Genomic DNA, 18043 nt, shown 5'->3' on the forward strand with positions numbered 1-18043 from the left:
TAGATGCCTTAGTTTTTTTCTTCATTCTCTAGAACATGTCAAATATTTAAGTACCCTCAAGATTATTAATTAATTAACATTAGATAGATATCTTTACAATCAGACATATTATTTTTGGATTATCTGAATCTAGATCCATTTACTCTTAAACGTAAACAGATGTAAATCAATTTCGGATTTTCTAGGGTGAAAAAAAATAAAAAAAATAAACACTCTTTGGAATAAACACCAAACCAGAGAGAGAGGGAGAGAGAGCATGAAGCACTATCCCAAGAGGGCTCTATCTATGAGAACAGGCCATAGGTTTCCATAGAGCGCATCGACAGATTTTTTTATCAGACGCTGTTAGTGTCCCTCATGGTATGACACCATGCCTTGTATCAAATAACATAAAATGGCTATTCTGACCATGTTGTATAATGAAGAAATTTTTAATTGTGTGTTTAATCCCAAATTCATAATGATCAGTCTTATTGTAACCAGCAATGGTTACAAAGAGCAAAATCCATTTCTGTCAAAGTGGATCATCTCAGAGAATTGCCTGTAATGCCTAAGATCAGTACATCTTTACCATCATTGCTGAAAACTGGTGGCCTTGACATGGAGTTCAGACTCAATTTGCTGTATCAATAATGCAATGAAAATTATAATTTCATAATACATAATCAACTTAGAATGTATTCCAATAATGTGTACCAAATGCAATCTCAGTCTATTCCATCAGGTGGCTTCTCCCAGGCCAGCAGTCTTCTCTACGTCTAGTCGACTGCCATGGGCTGCCCTTAGGTGAACTCTGCTCCTTTCACAAGAAGAGCACTGTAGGTCCAAGGCCCTATGGAGGCGGGCACGGCTCTTGAAGGCAGCCCAAGAGCTGAAGGAGGATGTATCTGTCTCATGTTCGAAGGATCAGATCATTGAAGAGACCTACACAAGAGAGAGAATACCAAAAATATTATGTTTAGAGCTTAATTTTTCGCATATATATGCAACGACACAGTGCAGGATTAAGTTGACTGCATTGTATAGATAGAAAATTTTCACTTCCACTGACCTTTATTAGTCATCAAAAGATTTGGCAAGGTAGGTTAAAGTTACATGCATTGTATTGGCAAACCTTTTGGCGGCATAGGCATCATCCATCCCTGGTTGCAATGACATTTGTGGGGAGCTCCTCCGGGCCATAGTGGCCTTTAAAAAATTCACCAAATGTTAGATGTTTGAGTGAAGACAGGTTTCTCAACCCCTTGGGTAGTGATTTACAATCATGGATGTAAAGGCGATTAAGATTTGGAGGTAGAGTCCCAGACTCACCCAGAGATTGCACAAACCCTTCCATCCAATACCCAAGACGAAGATTTCTGAGAGAGGTGAGTTTGCTTAGTCCTGTATGAGGCAACAACCTGAGACTTGGACAGAAATGGATACTCAATTCACATAATCTCGGACTTGATAGAAGTGTCTGTGGTAGTATGCCTAGTTTGTTACAGCTTGCAATGGTTAGCCTTAGGAGGCTAGGGAATTCAGTTTCCTCTCCTCTAGAGCTAGACCACTCCTCCAACTCAGGCATGTTTTCTATGCATAGAGATTCCAATAGGGGTAGCTCCCCAATCGGTGGGAGGAGACTGCATTCCCAGCAGAAGGTTAGTGTCAGAGAGACTAACTTCTTGTAACTTGGCAAGTCTACCATCAACCATTTTGGAAATGCCAAACCATAGTAATAGTGGATATGTAAACTCTTCAGCTCAGTATGGGGTTGCAAACCTTCAAAAACCTCAACATCTCTATCATTACTGCCTCTCCATGCCAACACCAACTCATCAATTTTTGCTTTATTCATCAAATCAGCTTTCCTAGCATCCACAGGATCAATCACATTCTGTAGTAAGCATATCAAAAGCGAACCTTCAAGCTGACACAATTCCTTCAGCTCTCTTATCCCACAACCATCATCATCTTTCGAGACAGGAAACAAAGACAATTTCTTGAGACTAGTTAATCTCCCAATTCCTTTTGGCATGGACCACAAGTTACTGCACTCATGAAGGTCTAGATGCTGGAGATTTTGTAGATACTTCATACCTCTAGGTAAGTCAGATATTCCAGAATAACGGAGTATCAATGACTGTAGATTGTGAAGATTGCACAATGTCTCAGGTAACCGTTGAATGTTACGAGCATAAGAGAGGTTAATATATTGTAGGTACTTCAAATCACCAATATCATCCGGAAGCATCCAAATACCAGAACCATACAAATCTAAGACACGCAAGTATCTCAGTCCTACAAGAGAATTAATAGAGTCATCCCTGGTGTAACTTACACAATAATTTAGTTGTATCAATGTGGATAACCTGTTGTGATCATGATTTTCATCCTTAGACATATATTTCGCACAACACATGGACAAACAATGGGCCTCTTTGGAGCTACGATACGATTCCCTACAATCAAATCTACCATACATCTCTCCTGACAGTGCTTCTGCTAAATCATGTATAAGGTCATGCATCACAAATCTATCAGAATAGAGGCCACCTCCGTCTTCATTGTAGTGCTGAAAGAAAGATCGATGTAGCAAATCATCAAAATATTGGCCACCTATGTTTTCCATTCTTGTGTTTGATCTAATAAATCCTTCTGCCATCCATAGTTCGATGAGATGTTGCTTATCGAATTTATAATCTTTGGGAAATACAGAACAATAAACAAAACACTGCTTCAAAGATGTGGGAAGAAAATAATAGCTTAGGCTTAGAGCAGCTGGCAAATTGCTTTCTTCTAAATTCCACATGCAACTATTCAAGACTAATTCCCAATGGTTTAAATCTAAACTAGAGCATAAAAGGCCTACAAGTGTACTTGCTGCCAAGGGCAATCCTTTGCACTTCCTCGCAATGTTTCTACCCACTGCTTCCAAGCTGGGAGCAATAGAGCCATAATCTATAGATATGCGCCTTTCCATTATTGACCAACACTCTTCATCAGATAAAATTTGTAGATCATGGGTATACATGGGGTTCATCATTGAGGAAACTCTTCTACTTCGAGTTGTTACAATTATTCTGCTTCCTTCCCTTGCCACCATGAATACAACTCTAATTGCTTTCCAATCATTGTGCTCTTCAGTCCAAACATCATCTAACACGATTAAAATTCGCTTCCCCCTTAATTTCTCTCTCAACTTACGTTGAAGTGGTTCCAGGCTGCTCAAGTTAGGATTTTCCCCTGTCAATGACTCTAAAATTTCAGAAGTCAATCTCACAGCATTAAAACCAGTAGACACACAAACCCAAGCCCTAATTTCAAAATGTTTCTCTACAACAGGATCATTATAGAGAATCTGGGCTAGAGTTGTCTTCCCTACACCTCCCAATCCAACAATGGCAATAACAGAAACCTGATTTTGATTTTCATCTGGATATGAAAACAACTTAGCTTTAATTTGATCTTCATCTCCCTTCCTCCCCAAAGTAAAAGATTCATCAACTAGAGAACTACTCTTTGGTCTAGTATCTATTAATTCATCATTCACCCCATGTGATTTCCAATTTCCTGACTCTCTAAGATAATGATCTTCAAGTTTCTTCTCAATCTCCACTAGTTTATTTATGAGTTCATCATTTACAAGAGGCACAATTTCAGCTTTCCTTAAAAGCCCATTTGCATTTAGGTTAAAGGGAAAGAAATGTACCTTGTTTCCACCTTGATATCTTTCATCTTTTCCCTTACGAGCTTCATACATGAACTCATCCAATATATCCTCAGCTCTGTAAGCAACATCTCTGAGATTTCTAAGACAGCGTTTAACCAAGATATTCTTTGATTGAGAGTACTCTGCAAATTTGAGCAGTTCTTGAATTTTCCCAAGAACATCTGAGAGTGCAAGTAGCTCACTCTGAACACACCAAACCGATCCAAAATCCATTAATGCCTGTGAGGATAATTTTTCAAGCAAGACTGGTACGAGAAGGGAAACAATTATGTTCTCTCTACTTCTTTCCATGGCTTCTCCCTGTAAGAAACAGAATACAGAGGTGAGCTTCTTACGCTTGTGATGACGAGGTTGTCCACTAAATTATGGGAAGGGTTCGTTTGCTGACAGGTCGTGTAGTACTTGCGCCAATGCCTGGGCCAATTGAAGAGCGCACATGAACATCCATAGAAAGAGGTTGGATGGTATTTTTTTTTTATTTTTTGGGTGGAAAGGTTGGATGGTCTTGGCGCGTATGTCAAACTACTTTGATCATCCATAAGAAGATGTTGGATGGTCTTGGCGCGTATGTCAAACTACTTTGATCATCCATAAGAAGATGTTGGATGGTCTTGACGTGTGTATCAAATTACTTTGACTATGACGTTAAATATTTTGCGAGAAGAGAGAATTTTAAAACATTTTTTCTACCTTTTTAGAAACAAATCCACGTGAATTGTGGTGTGTAAAAATCTCATGCTCACCAGGAAATCTCAAGTTCGAGTCTCCTGGTTATTACCTACTTCCCTCCCATATGTAAAAAATAAATAAATAAAATAAAATAAAATAAAATAAAATAAAAAATAAAAAATAAAAATAAAAATGAAAGAAGCTATAAAGGTTAGCTTTGTTCCAAAAAATTTCTTCCCACATCTTGGATTGACAAAAATATACAATAACATGGGCCAGAATTCTCCCCCTCCCAATTGTTTTCATAAGCTAAACTCAGATGCATCACGGAAGAAAGATGGTGACCAAGGAGGTATTGGTTTTCTTATTAGAGATCATCAAGGTCAAGTTTGTGTGGTGATTTTTGAGCCTTGATTTTTTAATCATCCTTATTGGGTGAGGCGTTGGCTATGTGAAGTGGTATGCTTGAGTCCATCTCGAATTTTTTTTAACCACCTTCAAGTGGAATATGGCGACAAGAAGCTTTGCGATTACATTTCAAGGAGTAGCACAACTAATTATTCCACTTCTCTTGCAACCAGAGGTGTAAGAAATCACTCATATTACCTCTTATTTCATTGAAGGATTGAGTTTTCCTAAGGTCATGGTGAATGAGAATCGACCATGTGCAAAAGGGGGGAGTGATCGGAGTCACATCTGGATTGTCTCATCATTCAGCCACTAGTGAAAGAAAATTGTGTCTTTGGAATGTAATTTCCAATTTGTGCCTAAGGAGTGTAACTCATTACCAGAGACTCCTTTGCTAAGAAAGCCTCAGTCTTTTATAAACAAGATGATTTGATCAAATTCCACTCTATGTTTAATGAAATCTTATAATTCAACAACTATGACTACGCTTTTCAATAAATAGATTTGTGTTTACCCCAAATAAAATCCTACCAACTTGATGTTATGGCGAGAAGCACCACAACTTAGATTCATATTGAACAAAATAAATGGTTATTATTATTTGGGAGAGGGGTCGGGCATGCGGCTATATTTTCTAGAGCTAGTGGCTCAATCAATGAGAGGGACATTGGGATCATTTCCAAAGGGATGAGAAAGTCACACTGGCATCTTTTCTCTTAATTGTTATTTGGCAAAAAGATCTCTGCAGATCTGACAGCAAAAACTAGACACAACTGGATGTGAAAAGGACCAAGTTTCGCTCATCATTGCTGGGTATTCTCAGGGCCAAGTTTCCCTCATCACTGCTGGGTATTCTTATGTTTTTTAAAACCAACTGTGTCTGCGCATTCCCCTCCCCTTATTATCATTTTTTATCAAATACCTTCACAGAGAGAGAGAGAGAGAGAGAGAGAGAGAGAGAGTTTTTCTTTAAATAACAGAGACAGTGGTAAACACTACAAATAGACAATGGTAAACACTACAAATACGAGGATTCTCTACCGAGAACAGAAGAATTTTGGATTTGAGCCGCGGCCTATATTGCGCAATAGAGGAGTCGAATTCAAAGAAATTAACAAGTTTCTTATACATAGTACGACAATGGGACAACCAAGAACAGAGGAAACAAAGGTTGAATACTTCAATAACAACCTAACACAACCTCTCAACAGAAGCAGAAGAAAATGAGGGAATAATTAATTAACGACTAGACCATAAATAATCTTCACTGATTGTGAAGACTTCAAGCAGAGATATTTCGCATGGGTTAACAAGTTTTGAGACAGAAGCATCGACGGCGAAAGCCCTTGCAGACCCCTCCTTCAAATCCTTCAGTCCTGCAGACATGACCACAGTTGCTATGGTGGAAGCATGATCCCTTGTAGTGATGACTCCGTGACTCACAGTTTCTTCCCTCAGCAACCTTTGGCCCCATCTTTTCTATATCAAGTTATTAACAAACCATCATTAAAAGTAAGAAACCAAAGAAGAAGAACAGAAGAAAATTTCAAACATAATAATGAGATAACTCTAGTAAGGAGTTGAGACTTTAGTTCCTCTAGGGCTCCATGCATATAAGCTATGTACACGAATACATGGAGTTAGGGGTGTCAATCGGTTAGGCCTAATCAAGCTTCTCTACTTTAGGATCTCTCACCATGATCGCACCCCTTTCAGTAATTAGTCCTCATATACTAAGCATGATCCTATTTATGAACATTCAGTATTGAGGTACAAATCTTTAACCGGGCTATTAATAATTAGCCTTGGATGGGCTTTAAATAGGCTAATGAAACATTTATCTCTAAATGTTGTGTCGGGTCGAATCGAGTTATTAATCAATCAGTCTCAGTCGAGAGCCCATCGAATAACACTCTTGCACCGAAACGACTGAGTGTTAATCGAACGGGGCTTCAAGTGGAAAAACCGTTTCCTATATCAAATATACCATTCAACAATGCTGGCACCTTCTGATCAATGATGAAATGGTGATAGTAGAATAAGTCTACATAATCACCATATGATCATAATCGGATGGTGGTATATCAATCTGAACAAATTTTGATCTAATGCAACTAGAAAAGTCAGGGTAAGAACCAGTGGCCATGAGAAGCAGCATGAAGACTAGCAAGACTGAACACAGACGCATCTTTTTGAGCTCCATTTGATCTCTATATGTGTTTAGAGCGAGAGAGAGATAAGGTACACAAAGGAGAGCAACCATGGTGGTTCTTATATAGGCATTTTATAAATTCCTACTTTTTCCCCTGGAATATCTGATCACATGAGACTGCACGAACAAAGCAGAACAAGTGATCCGAAGGGAAAATTTGAAAAATGAAAAATCACGTGAGTCCTTCGATGCTCCAGGCTGTGCCGACCAATGAAAGAGTATCCCCAGGACCATCGCAAGTCCCATCACCATCTAACGGTGGAGATTCAAATTAGGGAAACTCCTTATGAGGACCGTTATAATTAATGTTGATTATTTATCGAAGTAATCTTTAGTTAAATTTTTAATTCTACTTTAGTTGATCCTTTTCGCCGACCATTGCTAGGCACAATTTTACATTCGAATCATGTTTGCTCATATGAAACTGACAGAGATCGAGAGAATATTATGATAGAATCGGTACTGAATACATTGGGTGATGAGATTCTGACAATGCATCACATGACTAGCTTGGTATTTGAGGGTCCCACAAAACATACTTAGCATTAGGGTTTTAGCCTTTAGGGTTTCCTGTAGAGATTAAAATTCAACAATAAAAAAGGATTATTTGGAAAGTATAAACATTAAAAAAATAAAATGCGTTGCACCTTTGGGACTGACAATGGTCTTCTTATTGAATTCAAATTTTTTGTATACCTCATCTTTTTCTTTTTTAATAATCAATGATGAATTTCTAGCTCAATGGCTAATTGTTAGATAGTAAGGTGCGACCTTAAGTTCAAGGAAACCTTTTTGTTTGGCGGGCATAAATGAAATTTCCTATTATGTATTGAACAATTGCAATATCAAATCAAAATAAGTTTACATGTTCTAAATACATCAATAGAGTTACTCATTCACATTACTAGGGTTGGGTTGGGTCAAGTTTCTTAAAACCCTAATTCAATCATAGATCCTCAAAATTCAACCCAGGCCCAACCCAACTCTGTTGGGTTCATGTTCAAGCCCAACCCTACCGGGTTCATACCAAACCACCCCGGCGTGACCCTGTCAGGGTCTGGTTGGGTCAAGCTAGGTTGGGTAGACCCTAGCTTATGCAATGTTGGATTAACCTTGATTGACCTATTTTTGCCATTCATATCATATATATTAAAAAATTATAGAAAAATGAAATAACAATAGGAGCCCTAAATTCTAATATAAAAATTCAAGGTTCAATTTCAGGCTGGGATGGGTTGGGTTGGGCCGAGCTGAGGCCTCAACCTGAGCCCAACCCTTTTCAACCCTAACCAGCCCTCAGGGTCAGAAAACTTGGCCCAAGCCCAGTTCGGGTTCAAGGCGGGTTTGGGTTGTCAGGGCCAAACTTTCACCCCTACACACAAGTGACAACCACAAATAAACGATGTACATTTATATTTATTTAGTGGGAAAAAATGGTTGAAAGACAATGTGACCCTTGTGCCCAAAGACAGAAGGGGACAAAAAACCTGCCCCACCCTCGTGAAAAGAGGAAATCCCACCCCTGCTGATGCTTTCTCGTGCATTTCCATTGGCCTCGTGTTGGTGTAGGGGCCATGCTGCCTTATTTTAGTTATAGGCAAGAAAACACTACCTATTTCTGTAGCCATTGCTCCAACATTTAGACCAATGAGAGGACATGCGAAGCATTATTCTAAAACTCAAATCGGAATGGTATCGGTGTTGACCAATCCTTGATCCTGAATAATCCACTCCTGATACATGGGCATGGCGAAGGGTAAACCATAATAAAATTTTGATTTTTATTAAAAAAAAGAAAGGATAAATATGTCCAACAGGGTTTGATCCAGGGCTGATCCTGATCTAGATCAATATCGACCTTAATCGATCCTAATTAAGTTTTAGAGCCTTGGTGTGGAGGCATGGGGGGGGGGGGTTGTGTCATTTTTTGACGCTCACCTATGTCTAGGCATGGACACATGCAAACAAGTAGTGTTATATTGTCTTTTATTTATATTTTAGAAAAATGTTTGGGCCCGCCATTAAGGCCAACTTGTGTCTGTCTATCCCCCTTATGGAAATGACCCCTTGCCGTATGTTTCATGCTTTCATTGGTGCGCGCACAACTACCTAACGGCAAGTGGGCAGCGTGCTCAATCCTTCTCCTTATATTTTATTATAAAAAAATTTTAAAAATATATCATTATATTGTCCAGAGTTTTCCACCTCCCAAATACTGGCCAGAATTATCAAAGATTGAGCTTAGGATTAAATTGACTAAACCGGGTGGGCTTATCCCCTAAGCCCACAAAAATCTAATTTACGAGGTAAAAAGGTGCAAGGTGGAATGGGGGATGAGACTTAATTTCCGCCAAAGTAAGCAAAATGGAGTTTGGATCCACTGCACGAATGATCACTTAGTTACTATTTTACTTTCTTCTATTATAAGGATGAGGAGGGGTATATGTAGAAGTAAAAGGGACAAGTGTTGGATGCTCACTTATATGACTAGGTGATCATACGAGCAGCGGATCCAAATTGAACAAAATGAGTGGCCCATAACCCTTTTGATTGTTTTGCATCATTGGATCACAAGTTTCGCTTTTGTTATTTTATTCATTTTTTTATTTACTTTTTTTTTGTACAAATGGGAATTTCTATTCAAATAAGAGGGGGGGGGAGCGAAGATGCCAATACAAGACTCAACAGCTCTCTAGGAAGAGAGGGAATCCAAAAAGCCTCACTCTGGTAGGACATACCCCATTTAGAAACATAATGAGCTGTCCCATTCAAATCCTAGTGATGTGAACAAAAGAGTAAAAAGAGAAAAGTGAGACTTCAGAGACATTATATCATGCACAATGCTCTGCAAGAGGCTATTTGTAAGAATAAGCCAGTCAAAGAACATCACTACCCTCGAGAAATCTGCACGTCTGACTGAAGAAAGAGTTAGATGGATAACTAAAGCTTCACCAACCAATGTTGGCGCAAGAGCTTGATGAGACAAGGCAATAAAACAAGACCCCTTCAAGTGATCAAAAGCTACACACCCCATTTTAATGGTTGATTACCTTGTAAGATCACACTCTTTTTCTTTTTTTGGTGGGGGTGGGGGTGGGGGTAGATGTAAGATCACGGATGAGCAGAATAATTTCAGTCCAAAGTATTTAAGAGAGAGAGAACACAGGATTGCATTAACCGAAGAAGAAAACATCATAACACACGACTATCAGACCAGTACTCTTTGGTCTCGACTCTCCGTTCTCAAATACAACTCAGTTTCAATTTATTATTAAGCACGCGAATCAAAACACTACAAAAATACGACGACCTAGCAATCCCTTGTGCCGAAGAAGCTGGTAATGTCAGCCTCATGCACAAGCTTTGGTGCAGAAACATCGACGTTGAAATCCCCGGCATTTGCCTCCATGAAACCCCTCCGTTTTGCAAACATGAGCACAGTTCTTCTCATGGACGCACGTCCCTTTGTAGTGATGGCTCTGTGATTCGCAAAGTCTACCCTCTGCCACCTTCGGCCCCATCTCTATCATCCAAAATCAAACAAACCCACTATTAGAATGAAGACTACTAAAAAAATATGTGCAACCAAAAAAAAAAAAACTACGTAGAGTTTGGATCCTCTCCCCAGGTGGGGACCTCCCCACTTGGGATCCAATTCTAGATCTTCAACCCATATGGTGAGGGTCAATCAAGTAGAATCTCCTACCATTGACCCCAATCTAAATATTACCTGAACAGAGAGATATCATGTGGGGAGGGTAACTCCTCTCCCCATATGGGAAGCTGATTCACACTAAAAAACTACTACTTCTACTCCTACGGTACTACTACCACAAAAATATCATAAGAGAACCCCATTTATAAAGAAATGGGTTCTCCCAAGGAGAATAGGATGAACTTTGAACTTTGCTTGACTTAAAGAAGATAAGGGACTAGTGAAGAACCAGTAGCCATGAAAATTAACATGAGCACAAGAAGAGCTGAAAACAGTCGCATGCTACGCTCCATTGATAGCTTCTCAGAGACAAGAGAGAGAGAAGGATCAAGTAACAAAGAAACGAATTCAAACTACTACAATGCACGAGAGGAAGACAGCAATCCAGTGTTTAAATAGGCATTTTTCAAAATATTTACCACACTAAAGTAAAACAAACATTCTTGATTTACCAAAAATAATTTCTTAAACTAATGGCTTCACGTGTCTTCGCATAGAAATATGGAAAAGAAACAAAGATAATAATAGTTTGAAAATGGATAATCTAACCTATGCACCGTCCTCCACTCCTCTACCAGTTCGGATTTCCCGAGGCGGGATATATTCTTATGGTACAAGTTTTTTTTTTTTTTGATAAGTAACTTTATGTATTGAATTAGAGAAAGAATTACAAAAAGAGGCAACCTCACCCACCCCCTTTAGACAGACCTAAAGAGGGGTAGATAAATCCCTTAACAAGCAGGACAGGCCCTGCATACTGCCATGTAAAAGATTATACAATCATCTCTTCATTACATTACTTCCTAAAATAAACAGTGCGGCTGGCATCCAAGTCCACAAGACTTTGCAAGTCTTGAGGAAAATCTTCAGGGCGAATATTAGCTTCACCATCTCCTGTATCATATGTAGCCATAAAGTCAGCTGGACTATTGCTCTCCCTCCACACATGTATGATCTCTTTCCTTCCAAATTCCTTTAGCAAATGTAGAATCTTGCTTTTAAGAGTTTGGATTTCCCATGGTCCTTCAACCTGACCATTTATGATATCCACAGCTACCTTTGAGTCCGATCTAACTGATATGTGTAAAAGATTCAATTTTTTACATAAATCAACCCCCTTTAGCATTGCCATGAGCTCCATATATAAAACTGACCTTACTACCCCCTTTCCTGCAAAAGCCAGAATCGATTGTCCTCTACTGTCCCTTATAATTCCACCATAACCTGCCCTATCATGTGTTAGAGAACCATCACAATGGAGTGCCCACATTTTATCTGATGGAGGTACCCATTGACAAGTTCGTGGGGATATACTAGTCCATGTAACACCCAATCTCCAATTGTTCACCAAAAACTGATTTCTGCTATTGCAAATAGCTTTGAACCCAATAGCCTTACACCTATTTGTCACATCATCCATAATACAAGATACAATCTGGTCCTTAGTTCTTACCTTTCTTTTAAATATTCTTGCATTCCTTTCCTGCCATACATGCTGAATTGTAGCACATATGGCTAACCTTCCAACAACCTTAAGGTCATCTTCATCATAAAACTCATGCTTCATCCAGACAACAATGCTGGCGATGGATAAAGATTGAATCCCATTTTGAGAGCATAAGGCCATAATGCTCCGCCAGATGGAGGAAGTGAATTGGCACTGAAAGAAAAGATGATCCCTACTTTCAATACCAGCCCAACAGAAAATGCAGCTACTATTCACCCCAACATTTCTTTTTAACAGATTCTCTTTTGTAGGTAGAGCATCCACAAGGCATCTCCAAGATGTAAAAGAATGCCTTGGAATATTACCACTAAACCAAATGGAGTTAGTCCAATTTACCTTATTCCCCCCGCTTCTAATAATTTCCCATGCTGACTTAGTGGTGAACTTCCCCTTGGGGTTCCCTTTCCAAACCACCTTGTCATGATCCATATGGTGTAACCTTTCTAAAGAAGGAAGGGCCCCCCAAGTCTGCATAAGTTGGAGTGTAATAGCTGGTCCTGGATTCCATCTCCCATCCCGCAAAATCTCCCAAACTTTTGCTAATCTATTTGAGGCAGCATCATGATGTATTCTATCCCCAAATTTATTAAGGAGAACTCCCAATGGATGCCAATTATCCAGCCATAATCTAGTATTTCTACCATCACCTATAAGGTGTAAGACATAGGGTTCCACTTGGCCTCTATACTTAATTATCTTTCTCCACACCCATGAAGCATCAGTTACTTGCTTAACAGTCCAAATAGAATCATTTTTTAAATATCTCTTATATATCCAGTCTACCCATATGCTCTTTTTATGAGATGCAATCCACCATATTAATTTCATAATCCCAGCAATATTCATATCTCTGATACGCTTTAGTCCAAGTCCTCCCTCTGACTTGGGTTTACAAACCGCATCCCAAGATATGAAATGTATCCTCCTTTTAAGCATAGGGCCTGACCATAAGAAATTTGAAAAAAGAGATTCAATCTTAGATATCACATTACCCGGCAATCCGAAGAGGCCTGACCAGTAGACATAGCATCCTTGCAATACTGAGGATATCAATTGAAGACGACCAGCATAAGATAGGAACCTTGACTTCCATCCCTCCAGCTTCTTCCGCATTAAACCAAGAATGGGAGCACAATCTGCCATAGATAATTTTCCAGCAATAAGTGGGACACCAAGATACCTAATAGGTAACTTTGTATCCCTAAAACCCGTCAATTCCAAAAGTTGCATTCTGCTACTTTGGGTAAGGCCCCCTAAAATAATAGAGGACTTAGCTCTATTGAGATGCAACCCAGAATAGGTAGCAAACTCACTTAGAGCCCCCATTGTAGCTGTAACAGATTCATGAACACCTTTCATGAAAATCATGAGGTCATCTGCAAAAATTAAGTGAGTCAAATGCAGAGCTCTACACCTTGGCATAAGAGAGATCCTTCCTTCTACCTCCAACTTTCTCATAATTCCTGAAAAACCCTCCATAGCTATAGTAAATAGATAAGGAGATAGTGGATCACCTTGTCTAATACCTCTTCCTCCCTCAAAATACCCTGTTGGACTTCCATTCACCAAAATAGAGAATGATGGAGATGTCACACAAGCTTTTATCCACCCTAAAAACTTCTTTGGGAACCTCATCTTTTCCATAACTTCAAACAAATACTTTCTGCTAAGAGAATCATAAGCTTTATGGAAATCAATCTTCATAATAGCTGAGGGGGTAGCTCTCCTACGATCAATTCCTCTGACAATGTCATGACATAACAAAATATTATCTGCAATTGATCTTTCTTTAATGAATGCAGACTGACATTCACTTACTACACCACCAATCACCATTTGCAATCTGTTGGTGATAATCTTTGTTATTATTTTATAGATCATGTTGCATAAGGCAATTGGTCGAAATCCAGCAAAAGTAGACACATCCTCAGTCTTTGGAATGAGACTAATGAAAGTGGCATTTAAAGAATAAGGCATCTTGGATTTCCTGAAGAACCATTTTACTGCCAATGATAGGTCTTCCCCAATCAAATCCCAAGATGTCTTGAAAAACCTAGCACCAAACCCATCTGGTCCCGGGGCTTTGTGTTCCTTCATTGAAAACACCACTTGCCTAATCTCCTCATTTGACACACTTTTTTCCAACCCATCCTGCTGATCCGAGGTTAATACCCCATGTAAAGGTATGCCATCCGGGCAGAACCCATTATCCACCCAACCATGTCCAAATAGCCCCATATAAAATTCCATAGCCTCCTTCTTTATAAGCACAGGGTCATCCACCACTACCCCATCCCTTCTTTTAATCTCCATGATATTGTTCCTGTGTTGTCTGCACTTCATGGCATTATGAAAATATGAATTATTCCCATCTCCTAACTGCAACCATTTGATTCTAGACTTCTCCTTCAAGAACTTCTCCTCCACTTTCAACTTTTCCCACAACTTCTTCTGAGCTTCTTTTTCTAATACTACCAAAGCAGGATCACCTTGTGCTAGAGATAACCGTGATTGTACCTGATTTAATTCCGAATAAGCTTCCTTGACACCCATGAAAACATCCCCAAACTGAGTTTTGTTCCATCTTTTCAACTCATTCTTCACATTTTTAAGCCGGGCTGCAAACTTTAGAAGAGGATTCAAAATATTATTGACAGGTAAATTCCACCCCCTTTCCACCACTTCCCCATACTCCTCATTATCAATCCATGCCTCAAAGAACCTGAATGGTTTTGGCCCAAAATTCCTTTCTTCCAACACTTTCATACAAAACGGACTATGATCAGACACCCCTGGACACAGGAAGTTTGCCTCAGAACACCTGAATTCATTAACCCAAGCATTGTTTACAAGCACCCTATCCAACTTGCAACAGATCCGCTCACTTCCTCCCTGATTATTACTCCAAGTATACTTCACCCCCTTCCATTTTAAATCCAGTAAATCCGCATCAAAGAGACACTGATTAAATTCATCAACAGCCCCCTGTCGAATCCCATCCCCTCCAAGCTTCTCATCCTGTCCTCTAACAACATTAAAATCTCCTAACACAACCCACTCCCTAGTCATACTTCTAGAAATAGATATAATGTCACTCCATAATTCTCTCCTTTCCTCCATAACATTTGAGGCATAGATGGCAGTACAAAAGTACTCCACTCCCGTTCCTAAAATACTCACTCTCATATGAATCAACTGACTACTCTTCTTCAATTCTTCCACTCTAAACATGCTAGACTCCCATCCTACCCATATTCGAGTAGTGCCACCCCTAGAGCCATTATGTAATGAGCTCCAACCATGCTTCAAACCAGAAAAAATAGAGAAAACATTCTCCTCCCTGACCTTGGTTTCTACCAAAATTCCCATCGCTGCCTTAGTTTCAACCAATAAATTTTTCACCATCCTTTGTTTTTCAGGGGCATTAAGACCCCTAACATTCCAACATAATGTATTCATAACACCCTATTTCTTAGACCACTCCTCCGCACTCGCTTATTCCCCCTTCCATCACTGCTATTCCCTACTTGCAACTGCTTACCAATCTTTTCCACTCGATGAGGTAACAAGGGCACATGATTAGCTTTCGGCCAATCCTTCCCCCTCTTCTTTTGAAAGCCCTCATTTTCAACCAGTAGAGAAGACAAAACCATACCATCAGAAACATTAGAATCAGTCAGCAAAGAATCCATACCTTGTGAATCACAATACTCCTCCGAAGAATCCATCGCTGCCAAATTTTGTTTCTCAAAATTCTCCTCCGTGCTTCCATCCACCAAAAAAGCCTCCTCTACGCCATCTCTCACAACAGCAGCCAGCCCATTACTCTCTAATGATGTCGGTACAGTCCCATTTACATAGATGAACTCCTCTCTCCCCATCGGCGTCAAACAGCCAGGCTTAAACTTTGATATCGCATGCAAAGGCAACTTTTCAACCCGTCTCTCTCCCACAATTCCCATACCAATCATACCATCAGAGTCCTCCTGAGCACGAACATCCTCACCAATAACCAAACTACTTTCATACACCACGTTCCCATTTAAACCAACACTGAGACCCTCCTCAATCATAGGACAGCAAGACATATCTTCTTGCGCCATTCCTAAATCAACTCCATGCAATTCAGTTGACAATTGATCAACTCCATCCTTTAGACCTCCATCCAACTCATCTCTTGATTTTCCAACCAGACACGTCATCCCTAAATCAGCTGCATGCACTTCGGTTGACAATTGATCAGCCCCAAACCGTTCACCCATATGAGAGTCCACCAAAGTAGAAACCACCCCAGCCGTGTCCAACACGTCTACCTCCTCATTAACCGCCACACCGAATCCAATTGGATTAGGCTCATCCAAAACAGAAAGTATATTCAAATGCAACTCCACCCCCTCCTCCACCAAACCTTCACTCACCTNAGATGTAAGATCACGGATGAGCAGAATAATTTCAGTCCAAAGTATTTAAGAGAGAGAGAACACAGGATTGCATTAACCGAAGAAGGAGACATCATAACACACGACTATCAGACCAGTACTCTTTGGTCTTGACTCTCCGTTCTCAAATACAACTCAGTTTCAATTTATTATTAAGCACGCGAATCAAAACACTACAAAAATACGACGACCTAGCAATCCCTTGTGCCGAAGAAGCTGGTAATGTCAGCCTCATGCACAAGCTTTGGTGCAGAAGCATCGACGTTGAAATCCCCGGCATTTGCCTCCATGAAACCCCTCCGTTTTGCAAACATGAGCACAGTTCTTCTCATGGACGCACGTCCCTTTGTAGTGATGGCTCTGTGATTCGCAAAGTCTACCCTCTGCCACCTTCGGCCCCATCTCTATCAGCCAAAATCAAACAAACCCACTATTAGAATGAAGACTACTAAAAAACATATGTGCAACCAAAAAAAAAAACTACATAGAGTTTGGATCCTCTCCCCAGTTGGGGACCTCCCCACATGGGATCCAATTCTAGATCTTCAACCCATATGGTGAGGGTCAATCAAGTAGAATCTCCTACCATTGACTCCCTCTAACTCATAATCTAAATATTACTTGAACACAGAGATATCATTTGGGGAGGGTAACTCCTCTCCCCATATGGGAAGCTGATTCACACTAAAAAACTACTACTTCTACTCCTACGGTACTACTACCACAAAAATATCACAAGAGAACCCCATTTATAAAGAAATGGGTTCTCCTAAGGAGAATAGGAAGAACTTTGAACTTTGAACTTTGCTCGACTTAAAGAAGATAAGGGACTAGTGAAGAACCAGTAGCCATGAAAATTAACATGAGCACAAGAAGAGCTGAAAACAGTCGCATGCTACGCTCCATTGATAGCTTCTCAGAGACAAGAGAGAGAGAAGGATCAAGTAACAAAGAATTCAAACTACTACAATGTACGAGAGGAAGACAGCAATCCAGTGTTTAAATAGGCATTTTTCAAAATATTTACCACACTAAAGTAAAACAAACATTCTTGATTTACGAAAAATAATTTCTTAAAACTAATGGCTTCACGTGTTTTCGCATAGAAATATGGGAAAGAAACAAAGATAATAATAGTTTGAAAATGGATAATCTAACCTATCCACCGTCCTTCACGCCTCCACCAGTTCGGATTTCCCGTGGCGAGATATATTCTTATAGTACAAGTCAGCAGGGATGCGCTTGGTTGTGACCTAAAATGAAACAAGTTTATCTTGGTTCCCATAGCATTTTGAAAGGGAACCAAAGGATATATGAAATCAACTTATTAATTTAAGGTAAAAATTTTCTTCATTGGTGGCTGAGCGTTGGAACGATCTAG

The 18043-nt window shown here is 39.7% G+C and overlaps 3 protein-coding genes across 4 annotated transcripts; all 3 read right to left on the minus strand.

Moving 5' to 3' along the window:
* Positions 1-458: 458 nt before the first annotated feature.
* LOC122076711 (putative disease resistance protein RGA1) lies at positions 459-4048 on the minus strand. Of its 2 annotated transcripts, none has more exons than XM_042642188.1 (2): positions 1115-4048; positions 459-924 (listed from the first exon to the last, which is right to left on the minus strand). In XM_042642188.1, the coding sequence occupies exon 1, from the start codon at positions 4001-4003 to the stop codon at positions 1133-1135; it is 2871 nt and encodes a 956-aa protein (XP_042498122.1). In that variant the 5' UTR covers positions 4004-4048; the 3' UTR covers positions 459-924; positions 1115-1132. The 2 variants fall into 2 exon arrangements, 1 of the variants encoding a protein (XP_042498122.1); XR_006139566.1 differs by having other exon boundaries at positions 461-924; positions 1052-4048.
* Positions 4049-10146: 6098 nt separating this feature from the next.
* Positions 10147-11077, minus strand: LOC122067143 (defensin Ec-AMP-D1-like). Its single transcript, XM_042631275.1, has 2 exons — positions 10946-11077; positions 10147-10524 (listed from the first exon to the last, which is right to left on the minus strand). Exons 1-2 carry the CDS (start codon positions 11007-11009, stop codon positions 10352-10354), a joined length of 237 nt encoding a protein of 78 aa, XP_042487209.1. The 5' UTR covers positions 11010-11077; the 3' UTR covers positions 10147-10351.
* A 5611-nt stretch (positions 11078-16688) lies between these two features.
* LOC122085853 (defensin Ec-AMP-D1-like) lies at positions 16689-17652 on the minus strand. Its single transcript, XM_042654452.1, has 2 exons — positions 17505-17652; positions 16689-17066 (listed from the first exon to the last, which is right to left on the minus strand). The coding sequence occupies exons 1-2, from the start codon at positions 17566-17568 to the stop codon at positions 16894-16896; spliced, it is 237 nt and encodes a 78-aa protein (XP_042510386.1). The 5' UTR covers positions 17569-17652; the 3' UTR covers positions 16689-16893.
* Between the last annotated feature and the right edge of the window lie 391 nt (positions 17653-18043).

This window comes from Macadamia integrifolia, chromosome 1 (genome assembly GCF_013358625.1).
Source record: "Macadamia integrifolia cultivar HAES 741 chromosome 1, SCU_Mint_v3, whole genome shotgun sequence".
NCBI classification, from domain to species: domain Eukaryota; kingdom Viridiplantae; phylum Streptophyta; class Magnoliopsida; order Proteales; family Proteaceae; genus Macadamia; species Macadamia integrifolia.

What these genes read in the sequence shown, in the direction of transcription:
- LOC122085853 (XM_042654452.1), bottom strand. Translation starts at nt 17,568, where the DNA reads ATGGAGCGTAGCATGCGACTGTTTTCAGCTCTTCTTGTGCTCATGTTA. An exon ending in GTTAATTTTCATGGCTACTG is followed by an intron (nt 17,067 to 17,504) that starts GTTCTTCACTAG and finishes TTTGGCTGATAG; the next exon opens with AGATGGGGCCGAAGGTGGCA.
- LOC122076711 (XM_042642188.1), bottom strand. Translation starts at nt 4,003, where the DNA reads ATGGAAAGAAGTAGAGAGAACATAATTGTTTCCCTTCTCGTACCAGTC.
- LOC122067143 (XM_042631275.1), bottom strand. Translation starts at nt 11,009, where the DNA reads ATGGAGCGTAGCATGCGACTGTTTTCAGCTCTTCTTGTGCTCATGTTA. An exon ending in GTTAATTTTCATGGCTACTG is followed by an intron (nt 10,525 to 10,945) that starts GTTCTTCACTAG and finishes TTTGGATGATAG; the next exon opens with AGATGGGGCCGAAGGTGGCA.